This window comes from Suncus etruscus, chromosome 6 (genome assembly GCF_024139225.1).
Source record: "Suncus etruscus isolate mSunEtr1 chromosome 6, mSunEtr1.pri.cur, whole genome shotgun sequence".
NCBI lineage: Eukaryota > Metazoa > Chordata > Mammalia > Eulipotyphla > Soricidae > Suncus > Suncus etruscus.
In genome coordinates this window covers 25,437,924-25,464,928 of record NC_064853.1, presented here as the reverse complement: position 1 = coordinate 25,464,928, position 27,005 = coordinate 25,437,924, and the positions used below count along the sequence as shown (strand labels likewise).

The 27,005-nt window shown below is 45.6% G+C and overlaps 1 protein-coding gene across 1 annotated transcript in view; it reads left to right on the top strand.

Annotated features, from left to right (window-relative positions):
• The first annotated feature begins 338 nt into the window (after positions 1-338).
• Positions 339-27,005, top strand: part of ZYG11A (zyg-11 family member A, cell cycle regulator) — a 40,717-nt gene continuing 14,050 nt past the window's right edge. Inside the window, exons 1-6 of the mRNA XM_049775476.1 lie at positions 339-374; positions 9,921-10,086; positions 13,547-14,295; positions 18,876-19,016; positions 21,846-22,022; positions 25,142-25,206. Coding sequence (XP_049631433.1) covers positions 339-374; positions 9,921-10,086; positions 13,547-14,295; positions 18,876-19,016; positions 21,846-22,022; positions 25,142-25,206 — 1,334 coding nt within the window. The remainder of the gene's footprint in view (positions 375-9,920; positions 10,087-13,546; positions 14,296-18,875; positions 19,017-21,845; positions 22,023-25,141; positions 25,207-27,005) is intronic.

Sequence of the window (27,005 nt, the reverse complement as noted above, 5' to 3'; positions counted from 1 at the left end):
GCCCCCCTTGGGTTCCACGGGGCTCGGCCCTCGAGCCCCGCTCCGAATGTTGCTTGACACTTGAGCCATTAAAACTCTTTAGCCCCGTGTCTTTGGCACCTGTTGTCTTCAGGGTTTTTCGGGGGGGGGGTTGGTTTTTGGGGTCACACCCGGCGGCACTCGAGAATCTCTCCTGGCAGACTCCGGGGGACCATAGCGGAGGCCGGTATTCGAACTGCCGTCCTTCTGCCTGCAAAGGCAAACCGCCTTACCTCCATGCTAGCTCTCCGGCCCCTCTTTTTTCTTACTGATGGGTTCCCCCCCCCCCCCGGCTGGATCTCTGCTGGGGAGCGCGAGTCATGGAGATGGAACCTGGAACCGGGACCGTGCGCGAGGCAAGCGCTCCCTACTTTTGCAGTCCTGTCTTCGTTCGGAGGGTCGCCTATCTATAAAGTGCAACAGGTTGTATTTTTTTTTTTTTTTTTTGGATTTTGGGCCACACCCGGCAGTGCTCAGGGGTTACTCCTGGCTGGCTGCTCAGAAATAGCTCCTGGCTAGCACGGGGGACCCTATGGGACACCGGGATTCGAACCAACCACCTTTGGTCCCGGATCGGCTGCTTGCAAGGCAAACGCCGCTGTGCTATCTCTCGGGGCCCAACAGGTTGTATTTGAATGGATGCTTTTGCACTTTGGGGTTAGATACCCAAAAATGTAATCCCTGGGCCCTATGGCAGTGCGATTCTAACTTTCCTGAGAAATCTATGTGGGAGTTTGAACCTGACAACATTCCCACTAGTCTTGGATGAAAGTTGCTTTTTTTTCTTTTTTTATCAGCTTTCCACCCACACAGATGGTTCCCAGTGTTTTACTGTACACTCAGGAATTGCTCCCGGCTCAGGGGACTGACTATATGGGGTGCTGGTGACTGAACCTGGATCAGCCCTGTGCATGCAAGGAGAAAACTCCTCTTATCTCCAGCCCCATTCCAGGTGTTTTATATTCTCAGCACTTGGTATGGTTCCCCCAGGCCCTGCAGAAGCTGGAAGTAAACTTTGATTCTGAGTTAGGGCCACAAGTGGCAATGTCCTGATTACTCCTAGCCAGGGTTCCTCAAACTTTTTAAACAGGGGGCCAGTTCACTGTCCCTCAGACCATTGGAGGGTCTGACTATAGTAAAAACAAAACTTATGAACGAATTCTTACGCACACTGCATATACCTTATTTTGCAATGAAGAAATAAAACAGATACAAATACAATATGTGGCCCGCTGGCCATAGTTTGAGGACCGCTGCTCCTAACTCTGCACTCAGGAACTACTTCTGGTAGTGAAGGAGAAAAGTATTGGATGCTGGAGATGGAAGCAGGTGGTTGTCTGTTGTCCTGTTGCTCCTATTTCCTCCTCAGTGTACTTTATAGAATCCCGTCTGATCTCTTTAAGTCTTTGATCTATTTCTTTTCTTTCTTTTTTTGATTTTTGGGCCACACCCGGCAGTGCTCAGGGGTTACTCCTGGCTGTCTGCTCAGAAATAGCTCCTGGCAGGCACGGGGGACCATATGGGACACCGGGATTTGAACCAACCACCTTTGGTCCTGGATCGGCTGCTTGCAAGGCAAACACCGCTGTGCTATCTCTCCGGGCCCATTTTTTTTTCTTTTTTTCTTTTTTTGGTCTTTGATCTATTTCAAGTTGACTTTCAAGATCTGAAATATGGATCCAACTTTAATTAATGCATGTGATTATTCAGTTTTGTAATACCATTTGTCAAGGAGACTTATCTTTACTCCTTTCCATGTTCTCTGCTCCTTTGTTTAAAATTATCTATTCATAGATATGAGGATTTTTTTCTTGAGTATTCAATTCTGACCCTTTCATCAGTCTGTTCTTATTCCAGTACCTTGCTGTTTTGATAACTTGTGTATAGTTGCGGGTTATGTAATGAGATTACTCCCAGTTTCTCATTTCTCAGTGTCAGTTTGGCTGTTTGGGGGGGTCTCGATTTCTGAAGTTTTTTTTTTTTTTTTTAAATCTTGGCTTGCTGAAAGGTTTCATTTACTTACTTTGGTTTTAGGACCATACCCTGTGGTACTTGGAGACTTATTCCTTGCTTTGTGCTCAGGAATGACCCCCCTGGCAGTGCTTGGGGTCAGGAGACACATGTGTCATTGGAATCGGGGTCAGCACCTACTTGTGCTATCTTTTGAACCCTGGAGGGTTGTTATTAATTTTATTTTGGGGGCTATACAGAGACTCTCAAGCCTTTATTCTGTCTTTCTGCTTAGGGATCACTGCAGGCAGTACTTGGGAGAACCATATGTGGTGATGTTGCAGGATTAGTGAAGGCAGGTGGTTGTCCACAGTTCCCAGGTTATATTCTATCTTTTCAAAAGTGAAAATATTGAGTAGTAATTCTTTTCAGGGATGACAATATTGAGTAGTAATGATGCTCAGACTCAAGAGTTAAATGTAGAAAAGTTTATCATTGTCTGATATATAAGAGGGCCTCAAAGAACAAGAGCCTCTGCACCTACTAGTCCTGGTCCTCACCCTCTGGACTGGGAACTGTCCCTTTGGGACCATTGCCCCTCAGGGTAGACCTTTCAGTTGATTCCCCTTGCCCAAACTTCTTTTTTGTTTTTGTTCCTTTTCTGTTCCCAGCCACATCTGGTGGTGATTCTGGGGTTACTCCTGGTTCTGCTCCCAGAAATGACACCTAGCAGGCCAGGCCCTGGAGACAAACGGGATGCAGGAGATCTGACCTGACAAGGCAAATGCCTTACCTACTATGCTATCCCTCCAGCTTCCCAGACTACTTTTTAACCTGGGGCAGTTCTTAGGAAGTGAGGATCCTTTTTTGCAAAGGTGACATTTAGACTTCTCATCTATGCAATCTCCCCTGTAATCTACCTCTCTTAGAGCTACCATCAGTGCCTTTTGTGCCTCTTTTCCCTTGTTTCTCTCTTCCCACCTAGCTTCCTCCTTCCTCAGGGCATAATAAACTTTATTGGCCTACCTCAAGAAGGCACCTCATTATTTCCTGGGGGGGGGGCATGTGGGACCCTTCTGGAGGTTTTTCCTAATGTCTGGGCAGCCTGAGAGATACATTTGTCTTGGAGTATTAACTGGTCCTCATAGCTATTAGCTAATATTAGAGCTCCCCTTAGTCCTTCAAGAAGTTCAAGAAAGGTTGAGGGGATCTCATCTGCTTCCTGTCCAATGAGGGGCTCTTGACTGTAATTGAGAGATTTGACCCTTGCACTTAGTCCCTCAATAAAGCACTGAGAAAAAGAAGGGTCCAATGGCCATTGTCCCTCTGTTAGATCAGTTGGGGTTTGACTGGGAACTGGTCCATCCCCCTCCCCAACCCAGCTGATATCCCCCGATCCTGAGTCTTCTGTCCCATCTAGAGTTCTGCCCCCTTTCAGAAAAGCTGGTCTCTGCCTAAGGCTGAACTTGAGTGCTAGTCTTTTTTGGTTTTTTTTTTTTTTTTTGTCACACCCTACTGTGCTCAGGGGTCACTCCTGGCTCCATGCTCAGAAATCGCTCCTGGCAGGCTCGGGGGACCATATGGGATGCTGGGATTGAACCACCGACCTTCAGCAAGCAAGGCAAACGCCTTATCTCCCTCCACGCTATCTCTTTGGCCCTGTTAGTCTTTGGTTAGTTTTTTGGGCCACACCCAACAGCGCACTGGAGTTTGCAAGACAAACACCCTACTGTGCAATCTCTTCGGCCTAAGTGTGAGTTTTCTTCTTGTCTCTGGGGCCTTGCATCCTCCCTTTTAGGGGTACCTCCTGGCCAATACTATATCCCCATAAAACCTTATGTCCTTTTCAGCAGCAGTGAGGTTTTGCCTCGCAACGTAAGCACTGTATTAAAACCCTACTGTATTTAAAACTATTAATGATAATAGTTCCTCTATCTGTGTAGCCTTCCAGGTCTTTCTTTTTTTGGGTCATATCCATGGGCACTTAAGCTCAGAAATAGCTCCTGGCTGGGGGGGGGAAGGGGAAACCATATAGGAATTCGAACCAACTTTCCTCCTCATCCTGGATCAGCTGCTTGCTAGGCACACCCCACCGCTGCGCTATTCAGATCTTTCGAAATTAGTTTTAAAATTCTTGCAATGAGAAAGGCTTATAAATTTGAGCAGAATCTCGCCATTGTTCTGGAGGGATCTCATGCAATTGAAGGATCTGGGGAGGAACTGGCTGAGAGCTATAACTTGAGGAAGAGGTGACCTTGATAGCTCTGCAAAATTCAAGTTCCCCAGGGAAAGGGGCAACTGGGGGTGGGGGGGTGGCTGCACTTAGAGCAATTAGCCTCGGGGTAGGCTGCATCCTGTCTGAGAAGTGGCTACAAATACAAGTTGACTGCTGGATCCCCTCAGAGCTTAACTCCAGGGGATCCCACTTAGTTGCTGTAATAAGAGCTTGATGAGGGGGGAGGAGGTGATAGCACAACAGAACTTTTCTCCTCTTTACTCTCTGGAGTCAAGGGTAACAAAACAAGCCATTTTGGTGGTGGTGGGGGGGTGTCACACCCAGCAGTGCTCAGGAGTTACTCCTGGCTCCAGGCTCAGAAATCACTCCTTGCAGGCTCAGGGGACCATCTGGGATGCCGGATTCGAACCACCTACGCACTACCTCCATGCTATCTCTCCGCCCCCAACAAGTCAGTTTCAAAGTAGTTCTGCCACCAGGTGTGGCAGAAAAACAACAAAAAAAAGAAACAAAATTCAAGAATTTCTCTCCTTTAAAAACTTATTACATAATTTTGTAACTGCAGGTAGGGCATTGCCTTGCAGGTGATGGACCCCTGAGCCTGCCAGGAGTGATCCCTGAGTGCTGCTAGGTGTGAACCCCCCCACCAAAAAAAAAAAAACAAAAACAAAAAAAACCAAACCACAACAACAAAAAAACCCCACAACTTGAAAAACAACCCAAAACCCGAACCAAAAAAGAACATTGTAAAAGCACCAGGATCCATCAGGGACTCCTTACAAAGGTCAGGTTTTTGCCACAATTCCCCAAATAACAGGGAATCTGTTTATTTCCACATAGCTTGACAAAATTAATCCATAATTGCTAATAGCATTCACTACCATCCAGAGGATACTCAGGCCATGCTTTTGTGTAGAAAAAAAAAATCAGGCTGTCTTTCTTGAGAGTCTCGAGTTGAATGCTTGCCAGTTTTTATAATGCATGCAAAAGGAGTGAATCCAGAGGTGACATTCCTCATCTGTAGAAATAGGGAGATGCCCAAGTGTCACCAAGTGTCACCCCATTCACCACTCAATGGGTGAGAAAGGGAGTGTCCTCTTTTCTACATACCATCTGAACTTGCAGCATGGGTTCAAACAGGCTTGTTGAATTTAGCTGCCCCTCACCAATGAGGCCTGCTCCTTTATAGGCCAAATTGGTGCTAGGAAGTTTAACAATACAAATGTCTTTGTGGGGCTGGAGTGATAGTGCAGCTGTGGGGCATTTGTCTTATACATGGCTGACCCCTGACGGACCTGGGTTTTATCCCTGGTGTCCCATATGGTTCCCCAAGTCAGGAGCGATTTCTGAGCACATAGCCAGGAGTAACGCCTGAGCATCACCGGGTATGGTCCCCGAAATCCAAACCAAACCAAAAAAACCAAACGTCTTTGGATTTCCCATATAAAGAGATCCTAGCCAGGAAAGAAGGACCACTACACTTAGCAACAGGGGTTGAACTCTGTCTAGAGGTTGAAATAATCTGCTCTGGATGGGCAAAGGAGCTCCAGATGCCAAAGATGTCAGCTCTAGGTTCTAGACTTACCTATGGGCTCTAGGCCAAGATGGTAACTATTAGAAATTGGGGGCCAAGGGCCGGTGAGGTGGCGCTAGAGGTAAGGTGTCTGCCTTGCAAGCGCTAGCCAAGGAAAGGACCGTGGTTTGATCCCCCGGCGTCCCATATGGTCCCCCCAAGCCAGGAGTAACCCCTGAGCATCTAACGGGTGTGGCCCGAAAAACCAAAAAAAAAAAAAAAAAGAAAAGAAATTGGGGGCCTGCCACCTAATGTTTGAACAAAAAGATCTATGAATTGTCTGAGATTCTAAACAAGGATAACCTCAGTGAGAATGAGAGGGGGATGGTTAGATCACTAGCTCCCTAGCCCTAGAAGTTCATGTCTGACCTACGGCTGGGTTGAAATTGCGTCCTCTGCTGCCTTCACCTACATGTTGCATTGCCTGTCACACTGCCACAGGGTCCCGAAGTACTGGCTTCTGGATCATATCCAAATAAGACAACAGAGTCCTTCCCAGGGTTGGTTAGTTTTGTTGTTTCTGGGCCACCCCAGTGGTGCTCAGGTGTTACACCTGGCTCAGGAATCACTCCTGGTGGGCTTGAGAGACCTTACAGGGTGCCAGGGATTGAACCGACTCAGCAGCATGATTTCCCCTGCTCCTGCTGCCATTTAAGAATACAGCAGTCAGAGTAGCTCAAAAGATTGCACGCATGCTGCGCACACTGGGCTCCATCACTGGTACCACTCAGCATTGCCATCCCAAATAAAATTTCCTAGAGATTATTTTCCACATAAACACGGACACATGAAAATAGAGCACTGAAAATATAAAATACATCGAGTGGGTGTGACTTAGTTGGACTTCTTTATAAGGACTCTTAGATGGGCTCATAAGGACTTTGTATAAGGGGTGGGACTTGCATAAGTCTTTTGTAAGAAATTCCATTCTTGAAGACTTTACCCTCAGGTCTAATCACTTTCCAAAGATTTGCACTTCCCTACACCTACACCTTCAAAGTGGAGGGAATAGATTTCACAGAGAATTCTGGAGAAAGGCATTTGGACTAAAGCTGAGAATGCAGGTAGATTCAGAGACAGTGTGGAGTTGGGTGGGAAGGTGTGGGTGGTGGTGGATCCCACACAGATTACTCAAGGGGATCCCTTGAGTTACTCGAAAGTAACCTACATGTAGCGAGTGGAATTTTGACCTTTAAAGGCATAGCTCTGTGACTGTGGCGCTAGAGGTAAGGCGTCTGCCCTGCAAGTGCTAGCATAGGACTGACCGTGGTTCATCCCCCAGCCAGGGTCCCATATGGTCCCCCCCAAGCCAGTAGTGATTTCTGAGCGCATAGCCAGGAGTAATTCTTGAGCGTCAACGGGTGTGGCCCTCCCCAAATAAAATAAAAGCATATTTCTAAGGCCTGAAACCTGTGATTTGACCTCATTTGGAGATAATATTTGCAAGTGTTAATTAAATAGAAAGTTTTCAAATTTTCTGGATTTATTTTTATTCATTTATTTTTTTTGGGGGGGTTTTTGGGCCACACCCGGCAGCGCTCAGGGGTTACTCCTGGCTGTCTGCTCAGAAATAGCTTCTGGCAGGCACGGGGGACCATATGGGACACCGGGATTTGAACCAACCACCTTTGGTCCTGGATCGGCTGCTTGCAAGGCAAACACCGCTGTGCTATCTCTCCGGGCCCTGGATTTATTTATATATATGTGTTTTTTTTTTTTTTTTGAGGGGCCCAACCAGTGGTACTCAAGGTTTTTTTTTTGTTTGTTTTTTTTGTTTTTTGTTTTTGGAAAACCACACCTGGGATGCTCAGGGATTATTCTTGGCTATGTGCTCAGAAATCGTTCCTGGTTTGAGGGACCAAATGGGACGCTGGGGTTGTGAACCACAGTTCGTCCTAGATTAGCGCATGCAAGGCAGGCGCCCTACCGCTTGCGCCACTGCCCCCCCCCCCCCCTTAAGATTTACTTCTTGCTCTGCACTCAGGAATCACTCCTGGAGGTGTGCAGGATTGCAGACAGGATGCAAGAGAGATCTAAGAGAGATCTGTGCACAGGAGAAATGCCTGACTGGCTGTAATCTATGGTCTTTATGAGATTTTTCTGGATTTAGTGTCTACCTGAATTTTATTCTTATAAGAAAGGAAGGTGCTTGGTGATGTTTGTCAGTAGTTGAAGCACTTGGTATCACAACAAAAGAGGAAGGGGAGTAGTGCAGTGCTCTTGGGCTGATACAAGTCATGGGAAGAACCATTAGAAATGGATAAAGAGGTCCCCCCCCCACGACGTTTGCCTTGCATGTGGTCCACCCAGTTTCAATTCCCAGCATCCCATATGTTCCCTTGAGCCTGCCAGGACTGATTTCTGAGTGAAGACTCTTGAGCACAACCAGGTATGGCTCCAAAATTAACTCCCCCTTCCAATTTTTTTTTGGGTTGTAAGGGTGCTTGCCTTTCACTCTCCCAACTTGGATTTGATCCCCAGCATCCTGTATGGTCCCTCAAGCACTGTCAGGAGTCACCCTGAGCATCACTAGTTGTGGCCCAAAAACAACAACAAAAAAAGGTGTGTAGTTATTTCTGGAATAAAGATGTGTCGCAGTGGTCCTCAAACTATGGCCTGCGGGCCACATATTGTATTTGTATCTGTTTTGTTTCTTCATTGCAAAATAAGATATATGCAGTGTGCTAAGAATTCGTTCATAAGTTTTGTTTTTACTATAGTCAGACCCTCCAATGGTCTGAGGGACAGTGAACTGGCCCCCTGTTTAAAAAAGTTTGAGGACTCCTGCAGAGTGTAGCAAGGACAAAGAGTTAATGATATTTGTACAGTAGTTTAGGAATATTGAGGGAATTTCATCAGTTGAAAGTAGTATGGAGGTTAATTGAAGCCTCTGATAATGAATATTTTTTGAGGGGGACTGCAAGGTGCTCCGGGCTTACTCTTGGTGGGATCTAAGGGATCATATGTGTATTGGGGATAGAACCCAGGTTGGACACAAGCAAAGCAAATGCTTTATTGCTTTAGCCCAAGATTACTTTCTATTTTTGGCAATCAGTTTACATTCATGTCTAATATATACCTGCCTTTCAAATATTTGTTGAATAAACACCAGTCATGGAGGAGAAAGGGACCATTAGTAGAGTACAACGAAGGCATCTCTAGGTAGCTGCTTCAAGCAGCAAAATATATGGCAAGAAAATTAATTTGGAGGCCACACCTGGTGGACTATTCCCATGTCTGAGCTTAGGGTCACACCCAGCTATGTGTAGAACTGGAGGTGGGTGGGGGACAACCATCATGTATCTGGGATTGAACCTGGGCCTCTGCAGAGCATGCACTCCCCCCACTCTGCTCCTCTGGAATGACTGTCTTTTTTGAGGGAGCACACCTGGTGATGTTTGGGGCCTTATTCTTGGTTCTGCACTCAAGAACCACTGCTGGTGGTGCTCAGGAGACCATTTGGGATGCTGGGGATGGAAATTGGGTCAACACATGCAAGGTAAGCATCTTAACCACTGTACTATCTTTCTGGTCCCCATGACTTATTTTTATGTTGAATAAAAATTTTGAGGTGGGGCCACACCAGGTGATGCTCAGAGGTTACTTCTGGCTATGTAGAAGATTTCTGGCTCAGAAATTGCTCCTGCTAGGGGGACCATATGGGATGCTAGGGATGGAACCAGGTCCGTCTTGGATCTGTCCTATGCAAGGCAAATGCCCTACTGCTGTGCTATATTGCTCAGGCCCCTTTATGTCAAATTTTTACTTATTTTTGTATTCCCTTCCTTGTTACTATTTTAACAACTAGTTTGCACACCTGTCTAGCTATGAGGATCATCTATCACGCTAAGGTGCATACACGTTCAGCTCACTGAGCTTCACATTACTTTAGTTGTGGTTCTCACAAGGAGTTGAGAACCCCTTTTTGTGGTTATATTATACACTTTTGATCACAGCTGGAAGTCATTTGTACTCAGAGGCAGCAGAGATGCCAGACTTAAATTGCTAGGATTATCTTCTTCAGTGCATGCTAGATATTCGGGTTTGAGGTCATGCCCATTTGTTTGCAAGGCAGAAGTTCTAAACCCAGAGTATTTTCTGCAGATGTATCCTAACAAAGTTTGTCTGGGTTTTATTTTCTAGGAGGAGGCATCTCCTTATTCATTGTTCAACATTTGCATGAACTACCTAGTTGATAACCTGGAGAAAATCTGTTCTGAAAGACCTGATGGGACTCTGTGTCTTCCACAACATTGGAGTTTGCCTCCGGACATAGCCGATCAATTACTTGAAATGCTGGCTTCTCAAGGTAATAAACTCTCTATTGTTTTTTCATTCTTTCCTGTTTGTTTTTGGGCTGTCAAAAGAATAGACCAACTAGCAAGAGTGTAGAATAGGGGTCTCAAACTCAATTTACCTGGGGGCCGCAGGAGGCAAAGTCGGGGTGATCCTTGAGTGCAAAGTCAGTAGTAAGCCTTGAACATTGGGGTGTGTGACCCAAACAACTAAAACAAAACAAAACAAAACAAAAAAGATTCCTCTAGGGCAGGGCCACAAAATGTTGTACTGAGGGCCATGGGCTGAGTTTGGGACCTCTGGTAGAGGAAGTGTTTATCATAGCCAGCGAATTCAGGGGTTAAGGTGCTTACCTTGTTTGTTGCCAACCATTCTGCTCTGACAAGCACAGAGCCAGTACTAACCCCTGGACTGCTGGATGTTCCCTAACTCTCCCTGAACTGCTGGGTGTTCCCTAACTCCTCCAGACCAGAGACTAAACTGGCCCTTCCTTCCAGAGAAGAACAGAGCACAGCTTTGGGAACCTTTTATCTTTCTTAGGCATCTTTGTCAATGTTTGTATTTTGTTTTTTGGTTTTCGGTTTTTGGGCCACATTCGGCAGTGCTCAGGGGTTACTCCTGGCTGTCTGCTCAGAAATAGCTCCTGGCAGGCACGGGGGACCATATGGGACACTGGGATTCGAACCAACCACCTTTGGTCCTGGATCGGCTGCTTGCAAGGCAAACGCCGCTGTGCTATCTCTCTGGGCCCATTTTTCAATTTTTTTTTTTTTTGAAAATTGTGGACCTCTTGTTTCAACCCTGAGAGGGCTACTGAAATGCTGAGAGCAGACAGTTATCTACAGTTTTTTGTTTTTGTTTTAGTTTTTGGGTCACACCCGGCAGCAGCGCTCAGGGGTTACTCCTAGCTCTATGTTCAGAAATTGCCCCTGGCAGGCACAGGGGACCATATGGGATGCCGGGATTTGAACCACCGTCCTTCTCCTTGAAAGGCAAATGCCCCGCCTCCATGCTATCTCCGCCTCCTTGCTCTCTCTTATCTTTCTTAAGCATCTTACTCCCTTCCCCAAGAGGCAGGTGTGCCTGAAGAGTTCTGTTTCTGGTGAGCTTAGTGCAGTGCTTCTCGACTATTTTCCGTCACCCCCTCCCCCGCACATTGTAAATAGTATCTTTATTAAACATTTAACCTGCAAAACAAAAATATATAAAATAATTTGAGCTGATTTTTTAATCAGAGGTGATGTCCGGATGAATGGCTACAATGAGCCTGTTTTGCAGTGCATAGCTTTTCGAAGCAGGGTTTGAAGCAGGACACAGCAACTCAGCCCGACACATACAGAGATATAAACACAGGACTTCGCTTGTTATGACAGTTTTTGCCAAGGTCAAATGCGCCCCCCTTTATGGAGCCTCGCAGCCCCCCCCCCCCCCGTACTCCACTATTTGGCTTAGTGGGAAGTGAGCAAGTGTAGGGGGAGTGAAGTCCAGAGAGTCTAGGTTGCCAAAGCCCAGGGTGTCTCTCTCACATGTCATTTACTGTTCACATGGGACAACCAAACCAGGGGAGCTCTCCTGTGGGAATTTATTGGACCACTTCACTGAGCTTTCACTGGGAGTGGCCCTAGTGGGACCCTGTGTCCTCTGGTCCTGGGCAGCAGGACCTCAGCACGAAGAGTGGCCTGCTGGCCCCATGAGCACTGCTTGTGAAGTCCTCAAACGAAAATCAGGCAGCATGAAATAGGAAAAGTAGATCACCATAGAGTATCATGTGGTCAGCATGCCCTTCAATCGGAGTTGTCATCTTTTAATCATAGAACACATTTTATCATAGGCAAAGTATACTGTATATACTCAAGTATAAGTTGACCCCTTAATTTTACACCCCCCCCAAAAAAAAAAAACCTGGGAAAACCGAGGTGGAAAATGGAGCAGCCACTGGTAAATTTCAAAAATAAAAATATAAGGGGGGGGCCGGGTGGTGGCGCTACAGGTAAGGTGTCTGCCTTGCCAGCGCTAGCCTAGGACGGACCGAGGTTCGATCCCCGGTGTCCCATATGGTCCCCCAAGCCAGGAGCGACTTCTGAGCGCATAGCCAGGAGTAACCCCTGAGCGTCAAACGGGTGTGGCCCAAAAACCAAAAAAAAAAAAAAAAAAAAAAAAAAAAAAAAAAAAATATAAGGGGCCAGAGAGAGAGCATGGAGGTAAGGCATTTTTACCTTGCATGCGGAAGGATGGTGGTTCGAATCTTGGCATCCCATATGGTTCCCCGAGCCTGCCAGGAGCGATTTCTGAGTGTAGAGCCAGGAGTACCCCTGAGTGCTGCTGGGTGTGACCCCCCAAAAAATATTTACTCAAAACAATTAAATAATTGAGGAATCAGTAAATGAACACAATTACATTTACATGATTATTTTTATATACTGTAGACCATTAATGTACGACATTAACCCATAGTATTTAATGGCAACTTTAATAAAGTGAATAAACCATGTAAGATAGTAAAGCATTGTAAATAAATGGTTGAAAAACCTGAATCCTTGGAGCCGGGAAGGTGGCGCTAGAGGTAAGGTGTTGGCCTTGCAAGCGGACTGACTGCGGTCAGATACCCCTAGATCCCCCGGTGTCCCATATGGTCCCCCAAGCCAGGGGCGCTTTCTGAGAGCATAGCCAGGAGTAACCCCTGAGCATCAAATGGGTGTGGCCCCAAAACAAAAAAAAACAAAACAAAAACAAAACCCTGAATCCTTATACTCCAAAATCCCTGATAATAAGGATTCAGGATTTATAAACATTTATTTACACACTTTACTGCCTTAAGTGGGTTTTTCACTTAATTAAATGTGTTATTGAATATTGTAGGTTAAATAGTTCAGTGGCAAACAGTTCATTTCAGCTGCCCACCTCTTCAGCTCAGCCTCAACTTGTGGACTGAGCTGAAGCACCGCCCCCTCCAGCAGCCAGCAGAAGATGACTGGCCTAAGTATAAGCCAAGTTCAGGTTTTTCAGTACAATTTGTGCTGAAAACCTTTGCTTATACTCGAGTATATATGGTAATTTTCTGGGGCTGCAGAAAGCTAGTTCAGGGATTAAGGCTCTTGACTTGCTCTCATAGCCCACGCCAGTTCAAATCCCAGCATTGCTTATGATTCCCTGAGCATTGCCAGGAGTGGCCTCTTAACACAGTCAAGCATAATTTCTGAGCATCATGTCCTAAAGCATGTCCTAAGCCCCTCCTCTCACACACAAAATATAATATTTTGTGAAAATTAGGCAGTTTTTGTCAGAAAATTTATTTTCTTTTTCCTGGCTCTTCTCTCTCAGGAATCATTCCTGATAGTGTTCAGGTGCCAGGACTGAGCCTCAGTAAGCCGCATGCATGGCAAGCACTGTATGACCTATACAAGCATTGCATGTCCTCTGTTAGCTCTCTGATCCAATCTGGTGGTTTTTACAAGTTTCTGGTTCTCTTGTAGACAAGCTGACTGACAGAACAGCAGGCATCTTCCAAGGCAACCAAATGAAGCTGAAACGAGTCAACATTCAAAATGCTAAGATTTCTGCAGTCACCTTTGGCAAAGCCTTCTGCCATCACCAAATCACCGAACTAAATGCCACCGCTGTGCACCCCGACCTCCCCGCACCGGACATCATCCGTGGGCTCTGCAGTAATACTTGGGTACAGAAGAACATGTGGAGTCTGCTGCTCAACTCAACCAGTATCCCTAAAGATTCAGAGCTGCTGTGGGGTCAGTTCACCGGCCTTCGCGTTCTCAATGTCTCCAACGTTAGTTTTTGCAACAACGACTTGTTTAGTGTTTCTCACCTCCCCAAACTAGAGAGTTTAGATATCTCCAATACACTGGTCACCAACATCACTGCACTCGAGCTGCTCAGGAATCGCCTCAGATCTCTCACGATGCATTATCTCAAGTGCCTGAACATGACCATCGGACAGATCCTGCAGGTCTTCACAAAGCTGTCAGATCTGCTTGACCTGGATATATCTGACCACAGGCAACTCGGGTCTGACCTAGCTTTTCACGTGCTGAAGCAGGAGAACATCTTCCCTAAAATTGTGTCCCTGGATATTTCAGGGAGCAACTACATCACTGATGGAGCCGTAGAGAAGTTTATCCAGCAGCGGCCTACAATTCGGTTTGTGGGACTGTTGTCTACGAATGCTGGCTATTCTGAATTCTTTACTACCAGGCAAGACTTGAAGGTTGGTTTTATTATATTTTTTCTTTCTAAAAATATGTTGGTTTCATTTTTCAGAACATTATTGAACTTTTGCTCTAGGGATTATTGTTAAAAGAACATTTAAGGGGCCGGGCGGTGGCGCTAGAGGTAAGGTGCCTGCCTTGCCTGCGCTAGCCTCTGACAGACTGCGGTTCGATCGCCCGGCGTCCCATATGGTCCCCCAAGCCAGGAGCGACTTCTGAGCGCATAGCCAGGAATAACCCCTGAGCATCACAGGTTGTGGCCCAAAAACCAAAAAAAAAAAAAAAAAAAAAAAAAACCCCAAAAAAACAAAACATTTAAAAAATGTTTTTTTGTTTTCTTTTGTTTTGTTTTTGAGTCACACCCATCTGTGTTGCTAGTTGCCCCTGGAGGTTCTCCTGCACCTGGCCCATCGAACTACCTCCTAGCCCAAGACAAAAATTGTTTAAGGCACATAATAATTACTGTGTTTCTGAATGAGAAGATGCACCCTTGGCCCCCCTTCTGTCTAGTCTTAGCTGGGTAGTAGTCTGGCCCTTTCCTCCTGGATGCCGAAGTCAGACACGCACTGTGTTTTCTTCCCTTTTTTTTGATTTTTGGGTCACACCTGGCAGTGCTCAGGGGTTATTCCTGGTTCTGTGCTCCGAAATTGCTCCTGGCAGGCTTAGGAAACCATATGGATGCTAGGTCAGCCATTACTATTGTGCTGACTCTGTTTTTAAGGTTATACCACTGTGGTACTTCGGATCTGCTGCCAGCTTTGCTCAGCAGTCACTCCTAGCAGTGCTCATGGGACCAGGCAGGACTACAGATTGAATTTGAGTCCTCTCTTTACCAAGCATGTGCTCAATTTGCTGAGCTGTCTCTCTGGCCCCTATCCTTAATTTAAAACTTTAAACTTTTTTAGGGGCTGGAGCAGTGGCACAAGTGGTAGGGCATCTGCCTTGCACGCGCTAATCTAGGACGGACCATGGTTCGATCCCCCGAGGTCCCATATGATTCCCCCAAGCTAGGAGCAATTTCTGAGCACATAGCCAGGAGTATCCTGAGTGTCATAGGATGTGGCCCAAAAACTAAAACAAAACCTAGGGGCTGGAGCAGTGGTGCAAGCGGTAAGGTGTATGCCTTGCCCGCACTAGCCTAGGATGGACCCCAGTTTGATCCCATATGGTTCACGCAAGGAGCGAATTCTGAGCACATAGCTAGGAGTAACTCCTCTGAGTGCCACCAGGTGTGGCACGAAAACCAAAAGAAACCAAAAACAAAAAAAACTTTAAACTTTTTATTTTGGTTTTGGGGCAGCATCTGGGACAGCTCAGAAACTGCTCTTAGAGTATTTTTTGGGGGTGGGCTTCCTTTTGGTGCTTGGATGACAGTGCAGTGCTGGGGACTGATCCTGGGCCACCAGCATTCAAAGCAGGTGCTCAGCCATTTGACAAGTTTCCCCAGCCCTCTGTTTTAAAACTGTAATTGTCCCCTCCTTCGTATCTTTGTCTGCTGTGATCCTGTTGGTCACTTCTAGTTGTGCTCTCCAAAGTGGCACTCCTGGCCACATGTGCTCACAGCTTTATCCAGATGCTTGCACTTCCAGGTGTAGTGTGCTGGAGACCACACCCTCTCTTGCTGTGCTGGCTTCCCAAACAGCAGAGCTGCAGTGCCCGGGCTTGTTGGCATGGTGGAGATGATGCTTGCAGCCCTACCACCGGCAAGGAAGGCACTGAGCCATCTGTAGGGCCTCCTATTTTTTTTCTTTCCTTTTATTGTTTTTTGGCACTTGAGGATTACTCCTGTCTCTGTGCCTAGAAATCATTCCTGGCGGGGCCCGGAGAGATAGCATGCCTTGCATGCAGAAGGTTGGTGGTTCGAATCCCGGCATCCCATATAGTCCCCCAGCGAGCCTGCCAGGAGCGATTTCTGAGCGTAGAGCCAGGAATAACCCCTGAGCACTGCTGAGTGTGGCCCAAAAACCAAAAAAAGAAATCGTTCTTGGCAAGCTCTGGGGACCATATGGGATGCCAGGAATCAAACCCAGGTTGGCTGTGTGAGGCTAGTGCCTTGTCTGCTGTACTATCTATCTCTGGCCCTTCATTGCTAGCCTTTTATTATTTGGAACCACTTGGTAGTGCTTAGGCATTACTCCTGACTCTGCTCTCAAGAGATCACTCTTTTTTTTTTTTTTGGTTTTTGGGCCACACCTGGGACGCGCTCAGGGGTTTACTCTTCTCTCTGCTCAGAGATCACTACTGGCAACCTCTGGGGACCATTATGGTATGCGGGGAGTCGAACCCAGGTGTGTGCAAAGGTGTGTGCAAGGCAAATGCCCTACTGCTGTACTATCAGAGATCACTCTTAATACTCAGAGGACCTTATGGGGTGCCAGGGATCAAACCTGGGTTGGTCCCATGCAAGGCTGGGACCTTCCCCTACCTGCTGTGTTATCTCTTTGATTCCCGATTGCACAACTTTAAAATAAGTTTCAAAAATTAGGAAATGAGGGGCTGGCGTGGTAGCACAGCGGTAGGGTGTTTGTCTTTCATGTGGCTGACCCAAGAAGGACCCCGGTTCAAATCCCAGCATCCCATATGGTTCCTCAAGCTGGCCAGGAGTGATTTCTGAGCGCAGAGTCAGGAGTAACCCCTGAATGTCCTGATGTGGCCCAAAAACCAAAGGAAAAAAAAATCAGGAACCATGAGTCTTCCAGTTTGGGGTTTTTTTATTTGTATTTGTTTTGGGCCTCCTAAGCTCACTGGTCATTTTTGGCCAGTCGAAATTCATTGCAAGGATCTGAGAATGCCACATTGCTCCAGGGTTATCCAGGGGTGCTGGGGTCCTCCATGGCTAAACCTATAAATGATTTAGGGAACTTCGATGTGGTGCCAGGAATTAATTGCACCTGGATTGACCATGTGATAGGCATACCATGCCATCTAACTGCAGTACTATTTCCTGGCCTTAGTCTTCTGGTTTTGATAAGATAATTTTGTCAGGGCTGGAGAGATAGTACAGTAGCAATGTATTTGCCTTACAGGTTCCATTCGTGGCACACAGGCAGGCTCCCTAAGCACAGAGGTGGGAGTAAACCTGATGCTGCTTAAGTCAGATCCCAAGATGTAAAAGTCACTGGTGAGGTTAGAGCATTCACAAAGAAGCATCCGGCAACCTCTTGGGGAGAGGAACTTGGTTTCTAGTAGGTGGGAAATGGATATTTAGGGGAGAGGATGTTGTTGACTCTGTCAGTCAGTAGGATGTGAGAGGGATTACCACAGTGTGTGTTCTTCTGTGTTTTGGGAAGACTGTAAGGGGATTAGGAAAAGCAGGTTGTTTGTTCTGGGTATTAAAACAGGGTATGTGGGCCCGGAGAGATAGCATAGCGCGTTTGCCTTGCAATCAGCTGATCCAGGACCTAAGGTGGTTGGTTCGAATCCCGGTGTCCCATATGGTCCTCTGTGCCTGCCAGGAGCTATTTCTGAGCAGACAGCCAGGAGTAACCCCTGAGCACCGCTGGGTGTGGCCCAAAAACAAAAAAACAAACAAACAAAAAAAAACAAAAACAAAACCCCAGGGTGTGTGTGCTTAAGGTAATTAAATACACCTAAACAAAATTTGGTATAGTGTGCCCCTCTAATTTTTTTTATCTGTGTCTTTGTTTTTTGTTTTTTATTATATTATTATTATACTCGAAATACTCAGAGCTGACTCCTGGCATGTTCAGGGGACAATGTGATCCTTGGATTTGAACCATAATCTGCTTTTTAGGTTTTAGGAATTCCACACGAATTTATGATTCATTTTACCTTCATAGCAATGCTTTGTTTTCAAAGTACTATGCACTTTATAGCCATACACATAAGTCTCTTGTTACACTTAACAACACATTTTGCCTGGCTTACCCCCTCTCTAGAAATGAGATTGGGAGCCAGAGACATAGCACTGGGGTTAAGGATTGAACTCCAGTTCAGTCCCCAGCACTGAGCTGACAAGTTTTATTCCTGTGCCTCAGAGCCTCAGGAGTAGGCCCTGAGTATCACTTGGTGTGGTTCCCAGGAACTCAAAAATAAATAAAGGATATAAAAAATGAGGCTGGGGAGAAGATTTACCTAACAGAATTGTGATTGAATAAGAGCGAATTTGTAAATAATTTATTGAACATCGGTTGTCTTTTTTTGGGTTGGAGCACACTGGCAGTGCTCAGATATTACCCCTAGATCTGTGCTCGGGTCATTCCTGACAATGCCTGGGGATCATATGGCATGCTGGGGATGGAACCCAGGTCAGCTACATGCAAGGCAAACACTGTACCTGCTCTGCCATTGTTTGGCCCAAACACCAGCTTTTTTTTTGTTTGTTTGTTTTTGGATGGCAGCGCTCAGGGGTTACTCCTGGCTCTACATTCAGAAATCGCTCCTGGCAGGCTCAAGGGACCATATAGGATGCCGGGATTTGAACCATCGTCCTTCTGCATGCAAGGCAAACGCTCTACCTCTATGCTATCTCTCCAGCCCACACCAGCTGTTTTAAGCAATTATTATTCCTGTGCATGGTGGGACTAGGTGAAAACTTGGTAATGTCTTTATTTTTCAGGTTGCAGGGGGATCCAATCTGAGTCAGATTTCTAGAGCCTTGAATCGGTACATGCATAGGTCCTGTTTCGTTAAGGAGTCTCTCTGCCGGCTTTTCACTCAGATATTTTCAATTCAAGAAACTATGCCTGCTGTTTTAAAGGTAAGCAGTAGTTTTTGGTAATTATATATTTATATATATTAATTTATATAATTTATATATAAATTTATATTGTATATTTTAGAGACTATATATTATATGTAAATTTTATATAATTATGCCTAATTGTTAATATTTCAGTTAAAATTATTCATCAAAACCACTGACTACAGTAATTTATTCTTTTTTTTGTTTTTGTTTTTTGTTTTTGGTTTTTTGGTTTTTGGGTCACACCCGGCGTTGCTCAGGGGTTACTCCTGGCTGTCTGCTCAGAAGTAGCTCCTGGCAGGCACGGGGGACCATATGGGACACCGGGATTCGAACCAACCACCTTTTGTCCTGGATCGGCAAATGCCGCTGTGCTATCTCTCCAGGCCCTTTATTCTTTTTTTTTTATTATTCGTTTTTGGCCACACCTGGCAGCATTCAGAAGTTACTCCTGATTCTGCACTCAGAATTTGCCCCTGGCAGGTTTGGGGGACCATATGGGATTATGGAAATCAAACCTGGGTCTGTCCTGCCTGGCTCAGCAGTGTGCAAGGCAAACAACCTACCACTGTGCTATCTCTCCGACCCTAATAATTTATTCCTTGTTTGAGTAAAAGTGCCTTCAGAGGAAGAAGGAAAACTCTTGTTAAATGCTAGATTGTCTTTATTTATTTATTTATTTATTTATTTATTTATTTATTTATTTATTTTTTTGGTTTTTGGGTCACACCTGGCAGTGCTCAGGGGTTATTCCTGGCTCCAGGCTCAGAAATTGCTCCTGGCAGGCACAGGGGACCATATGGGGCGCCGGGATTCGAACCGATGACCTCCTGCATGAAAGGCAAACGCCTTACCTCCATGCTATCTCTCCGGCCCCAGATTGTCTTTATTTTAAGCACATGAATTATCTGAAACATCTAGTTTCTACATTTTGGAAAGCAGAACTGTTCTCTAAAAGAATTTAGTCTAGAGCCGGAGAGATAGCAGAGCGGCGTTTGCCTTGCAAGCAGCTGATGCAGGACCTAAGGTGGTTGGTTCGAATCCCGGCATCCCATATGGTCCCCCATGCCTGCCAGGAGCTATTTCTGAGCAGATAGCCAGGAGTAACCCCTGAACACAGCCGGGTGTGGCCCAAAAACAAAATCAAAAAAAGAAAAGAATTTAGTCTTCAACAAGAATTCACCATTTCTAAGGAGTTGTTTGTGATGTGTCCATTCATTTGTTTACTCTTTAAAAAATGAAGGATAGGGGCCGGAGAGAAAGCATGGAGGTAAGGCGTTTGCCTTTCATGCAGAAGGTCATCGGTTTGAATCCCGGCGTCCCATATGGTCCCCCGTGCCTGCCAGGAGCTATTTCTGAGCAGACAGCCAGGAGTAACCCCTGAGCACCACCGGGTGTGGCCCAAAAACCAAAAAAAAAAAAAAAAAAGAAGGATAACAGTATCCCAACAAAAACAGAACAAAAAGACAATAAAATAACTAAATGTGTTAGAACTAACATTTTGTGTCTAAAGTTAAATTTTCTTAGTTTGGGGAAGTGGGTAAACGTAAACCCCCACTGGTGCTTGGGGGTTCACTGCAGTTCTGGGAACCAGACCAGGACTCCCCATTGCACTATCTCCCCAGCCCTGGGTTAGTTTAGTTTTGTTGTTGTGTAGTTGTTTCGGTAGGTGGGTGTGTTTTAGGGTTTACTTCTGGCGGGCCTTGCAGAACCATATTGGTGCCAGGATCGAACTTCGGTTGTCCATGTGTCAAGCAAGTGAATGACTTATTATGTGATTGTGGCTCCAGTGAAAGTGTACATGGTTCCCTTGGTAAGGGTTGCATAGCCTTCCAGTATGGCTGGACATGCCCTGGTAGCCCCCCGTCTTGTAAGGAGTGCATCCCAAATAAAAATATGGAATGTGACATGAGAAGGCGGTTCCTGAGAAAGTCACCTCATCTTTACTATTTGAAATTCGTTGTTGTTACTTGGGGGGGCAGGGACTGGGGGAGAGGGGAAGGGGAGGAAGGGGCCCTTCTCAGGCCCAGGAAAGATGGCAGCAACCTGAGATACATGCTTTGTGTATGCTGGGCTGAGATGGAATTTGACACCAAAGGGCCGTTTCGATGCCCCCACTACCTCCAGCGTGGTGGTCTTCCATGTGTAACTAACTCCATGTCCTGGCTCTAGGACCATCTACCCAGTTGGCTGAGTATTGCTGGGAATGATGCCTCCAGGCACCCCCTAAACATTTCTAAGGGGATTCCCCCCCCCCCCCCAATATGGCCATTTGTACCATGAAAGAACATGAACGATTAGATCTTTTTTTTTGGCTTTTGGGCCATACCCAGTACTGCTCAGGGGTTACTCCTGACTATGTGCCCAGAAATTGTTCCTGGCTTGGGGGACCATATGGGACACCCAAGAATCAAACCCAGGTTCGTCCTGGGTAAGCTGTGGTGCAAGGCAAACGCCCTACAGCTCTGCTATCCCTCCGGCCCCAAGATTAGATAATTTAAGTGTTATAAAAGACTGTTGACTTTTATTTCTTCTCTGTGGTAACAACCTTGTAATATGTTTAAACATCCTTTTCATATATAACATTGTGCTTTGTAAATTTTATTGAGCTTGCATGCTTCTCTTTTGTGATGCCATCCCAGAAAGCGTCTTTATCAACATAGATTTGAAGTCCACAGAAGGGAATTGGTTTGGTCTAAAATCACAAGCTTCTGTTAGAGACTGCATTTGAATTAGAACACGTTGCCACTTGGCTTGACAAATATTTTTGCCTACCAGCACAAAAACACGATTGTATAAAGCACGTCAGTATCATGGCAGTACTAAAAATACCTTCATCTCCAGCTGGTGGCTGAAGCAATGAGGAATCACCCTATGGATCTGACATTGCAGTTCACAGCCAGCGCTTGTGCTCTCAGCTTAACACGCCAGAGCCTAGCCTATGGGATGCCTGTTCGTCTCTTGTCAGAAATCATTACTCTACTTCTCAAGGCTCTGAAAAATTTCCCCCACTACCAGCAGGTAATTTGAGTTGAATACTTGTCTGTGCTTTGAATTTAGAACAAATAGATGTAAATATAGATTGTTCTGATTGGCGGGGGGTATCCTGAGAAAAGGGTGTTATGTTCGTTGTAGAAAAAAATATAAACGTGATCAAAACAATGGGCTTATTAGGGGCCAGAGAGATAGCTTGGAGGTAGGGCGTTTGCCTTGCATGCAGGAGGACGGTGGTTCAAATCCCGGCATCTCATTTGGTCCCCCGAGCCTGCCAGGAACGATTTCTGAGAGTAGAACCAGGAGTAACCCCTGAGCACTGCCGGGTGTGACCCAAAAACAAAACAAAACAAAAACAGTGGTCTTAAATTCAAATTTCTCATTTTTCAGTTACTTATAGAATTATCAGCAGTGGTCTGGAGAGATAGTATAAAAGCCTTGCATGGAATTTACCTGGGTTCAATCCCTGGCATCCTATATATTCCCCTGACCACTGCCAGGGCTAATACTTTTTGTTGTTGGTTTTGGACCACACCTGGTGGCATTCAGGTTACTCCTGACTCTGTGCTCAGAAATCACTCTCTGAAGGCTCGGAGGTGGGGGGGGTGGGTGGGACAGAACCCGGGTTCATCCCATTTGGAGTCTGTGGCGTGCAAGGCATATGCCCTACCGTCATGCTCTCTCTCTGACCCCTAGCATTTTTTTCTTTTAGGTTTCCCCCACCCCCAAGGCTAATTCCTGAGCACAGAGCTAGAAGTAACTTCTGAGCATTGCCCATGTACCCCCCCTCGAAAAAAAAATTGGTGATAGTAAACATTGAAGTGACTTATAGACAAATATATAAATATAGCACTAGAAGATAACACGGGATTTAGTAATAGTGAACTCAGCAAGTAAAGATTTCTTAGGTACAAAAATCAAAAGTAGTAAATTACTTAAGAATTCTTCAGAAACGTAATGAGTTAGATGGAAATCTCACTAGGAAAAACAGAAATATAAAGATAGGCTATATGTTGCCTATTATGTTTATTTTGTATGTATGACTTAGAGCTTTTATCCAAACTACAGAGACTTAAACTTAGTAACACAAAACAAATAAATCGAGGTTTTTGTTTTGTTTTGTTTTTTTTTATTTAGGACCACATTGAGCTGTGCTAAACTTAATATTAGTTTTGTGCTCCAGGATCACTCCTGGCAGACTTAGGGAATTCTAAAGGGTGCTGGGGATTGAACATGGGTCATTCACATTCAAGGCATACTTTTTCTCCATTGTACTATGTCTTCAGCCCCAAATAAATCAAGTTTTTTTAAAAAGCAGAATATTTGGGGGCCAGAGCGATAGCACAGCAGTAGGGCATTTGCCTTGCACAGGCTGACCCAGGACAGACTTGGGTTTGATCCCCGCCATCCCATATAGTCCCCTAAGCCAGGAGCGATTTCTGAGCACATAGTTAGGAGTAACCCCTGAGCGTCACTGGGTATAGCCCAAAAGCCAAAATAAAAAAAGGCAGAATATTTGATTGGTCAGGAAAATAGTATAGAGGTTAAGGCATTTTCCTTGCACACACTGTTCCTGGTTTAATTCCTGGCACCACATAAGATCCCTGAGCATCTCCAAGAGTGGCCTAAAATGACCCCCACCAAAAATTAACACTCACTCGGCTTGGGTTTGATCTCTGGAATTGAATGGTCCCCTATGCCCTGCCAGGTACAACTCCTGAACACCAAGTTGGGCATTGCTCCTGAGCACCTGTAGGTGAGCCTCCGTCCTCCACAATTTTGGGATGACAATGTCAAGTATTGACGAGTGTGGAGCTACTGGAATTCTTTTTTTTTTTTTTTCTTTTTAATCCATACTTGTTGGATCGCCAGCACACCATTATGTTCCCCCAAGCACAGCACCCCAAAATAACAACAAATAGTTTGGCCAGGGTTTATTTTAGGTTTTTTTTGGGGGGGAGGGAGCACACCCAGTGACTCTCGGGTTATTCCTGGCTATGTGCTCAGAAATTGGGCCTGGCTTGGGAGACCATATAGGACGCCAGGGGATCGAACCAACGCCCGTCCTGGGTCAGCTGTATGCAATGCAAACGCCCTAACGCTGCACTATCGCTCTGGCAAAGCAGATGTCATACCCACTGTACTGTCTCTCTGCCATCCAAGATCTAATCATTATCTTAATATTTGTAAAATGAGTTATCTGCTATACTAGATAATAGATTGGATTTTTTTTTTTGGGGGGGGGGATCACACCTGGTGGCGTCAGGGGTTACTCCTGGCTCTGTACTCAGAAGTCAGAAGTCACTCCTGGCAGGCTCGGGGACCCATATGAATATCAGGATTCGAATCAGGGTTTATCCTGTGTTAGCCACATTCAAGGCAAATGCCTTACTGCTGTGCTATTGCTCCAGCCCAATAAATTAGATTTTTTTTTGGTTTTTGGGTCACACTCAGCAGCACTCAGGAGTTACTCCTGGCTCTATGCTCAGAAATCGCTCCTGGCAGACTCAGGATCATATGGGATGCCAGAATTCGAACCACCGACCTTCTGCATGCAAGTCAAACGCCTTACCTCCATGCTATCTCTCTGGCCCCTAAATGAGATTTTTTAAAACAAGTTTCTATATGCTTGCATCAGGCAGGTTTCAGATCATTCCCTTGGAGTCAAATCAGACTATCTTGAACATGAGTCCTGTTAGGCCTTAAAGGTACAAGGCCCCCTTTTTCTAAAAAGGAGAGGACTGGTGGTACCAGAGAGATACTGCAACAGGTAGGGCTCTCGCCTTGCTTGTGGCCGACCCTAATTTGATCCTTAGCACCCTTATCTGGTCCCGCAGAGTTTGGATGGAATGATTCCTGAGTTCAGAATCAGGAGTAAGCCCTTAGCACAGCTGATGTGGCCCACAAGTGAAAAGCCACAAGCTAGAAACACCCCAAGACCCCAAAAGGAGAAGACTGGTACTTGAATGCCAAAGTAAATATGACAGTTCATTGTAGGTGAAGTAAGGAATTTGGAAGGGTCAGCAGCAGTGAGGTTTTCTGTCAGAGAGGTTCATCCACAGTTAGCTTCCAGGTGCTGTGAGAACCCTTAGTGGGAATAAAGTATGTCTATTAGATCATTTATTTATTTTTTTATTTTCTAAAAGTTGCAGAAGAATTGCCTTCTCTTCTTAACCAATTCCAGAATTCTTGTGGATGTTCCATTTGACCGGTAAGTGTGAAACTGGTTCATCAGTGACAGGTTGTTACTTTGAGCGTTGTTGACTTTGGTTACTAGCTTATTTGAAGGTCTTTTAAGCTCTGAGTAAGGTGTCTGAAGAGAATGATCGCACCTCTTCTATGAGGTGATCAGACATACCCATTTGCAAATGTCTTTTCCAAAAGTGAGCAGGGCAGGTGGAGACCAGAGTCACATTTCTTGAACTCGAGTTATAAGATTTCTATTACTGTTTTGAGGAGGTTTCAGCATTTTAAAATCAGTGTCTTTTAGGGCTGCAAGCATGCTTTGCCAGTGGTAGGTGGTATCTGGCTTCCATTTCAGGTACCACTTGTACACTCCTCTCTTCAACATGCCACCAGGAAGCTGGGAGTAGCCCCCAAGTCACCTGGTGTAGTCCCCTCCAAAAGAGTGATTCTTTTTTTTTTTTTTTTTTTTTTGTTTTTGGGCCACACCCGGCAGTGCTCAGGGGTTACTCCTGACTGTCTGCTCAGAAATAGCTCCTGGCAGGCACGGGGGACCATATGGGACACTGGGATTCGAACCAACCACCTTTGGTCCTGGATCGGCTGCTTGCAAGGCAAACGCCGCTGTGCTATCTCTCCGGGCCCCAAAAGAGTGATTCTTAAGATGGTTTTGTAAAGAACTTTCTGTAGTGCCTACCCTATAAAAGTAGTATAAATATATATAAAGTATATAAAAGTATAAAGTTTCTACCATAAAAAGATCCTTATAAAAAGGATTTTTCTCTGCGACCGTAAGGTCTGGAGATCCCGGCTCGCTGAGGACATCGGCTTATCCTCCCCTGAAGATTCTCCCACACCTCAATAAAATAAAATGCTTTGATCTGAAAAAAAAAAATAAAAAGGATTTTTCTTGGGGTCTGAGAAATAGCACAGCGGTAGGGCATTTGCCTTGCACACAGCTGACCCAGGACAAGACAGTGGTTCAAATCCCAGCATTCCATATGGGTCTTTTCCCCCCTTCCCTCCCCCAGCCAGCCAGGATCGATTTCTGAGTGAAGAGTCAGGAGTAAACCCTGATTGCCGCCAGGTGTGACCCAAAAACCAAAAGGAGATTCTTAATATTAGTACCTCTTATTTCATGATATTCAGAAATCATTATTTTACACTCTAGAGAGGGTACTCTTGATGACTTTGTAATGTTTTAGATTTCTGTATTTGGAAGCTGTAAACAGCAGAAAAATTGAGCACAGGCCTTCCTTGAAAATGGCTGGGTTGTAGGCTGAGTCACTCAAAGCGAATTGATTTTATTCCATCCCTGGTCTGGTTGGGTTTAGTTTGAGGATACAGTCAGTGATGCTCAGGGCTCTGTGCTCAGGGATCACTCCTGGCTGGGTAACCATTTTGGTGCTAGGGATTGCACCTTATTACCTTATTTGCTGGCTCTCTCCAGCCCCTGTGCTTAAAATGGGAGATGATTTGGGCCAGAGACATAATATGGCAGGTAGGATGCTTGCTTTGTATGTAACCAACCTGGGTTTAATTCCTGAAATTCTTTATGAGTGCAGAGTAAGTCCTGAGTACTGTTGAGTGTGGATGCCCCTCCCTACCAAGAGAAGTGTGTTGACTTTAAAAATGGGGACAGTGGTCCTCATCTTTTTTTTTTGGTTTTTGGTTTTTGGGCCACACTCGACAGCCCTCGGTTTACCCTGGCCCTGCACTGAGTGCAGGCACAGGGGACTATATGGGATGCTGGGATTTGAACCACCGTTGGTCCTTCGTCGGCCGCTTGCAAGGCAAACACTCCACCACTGTGCTCTCTCACTGGCC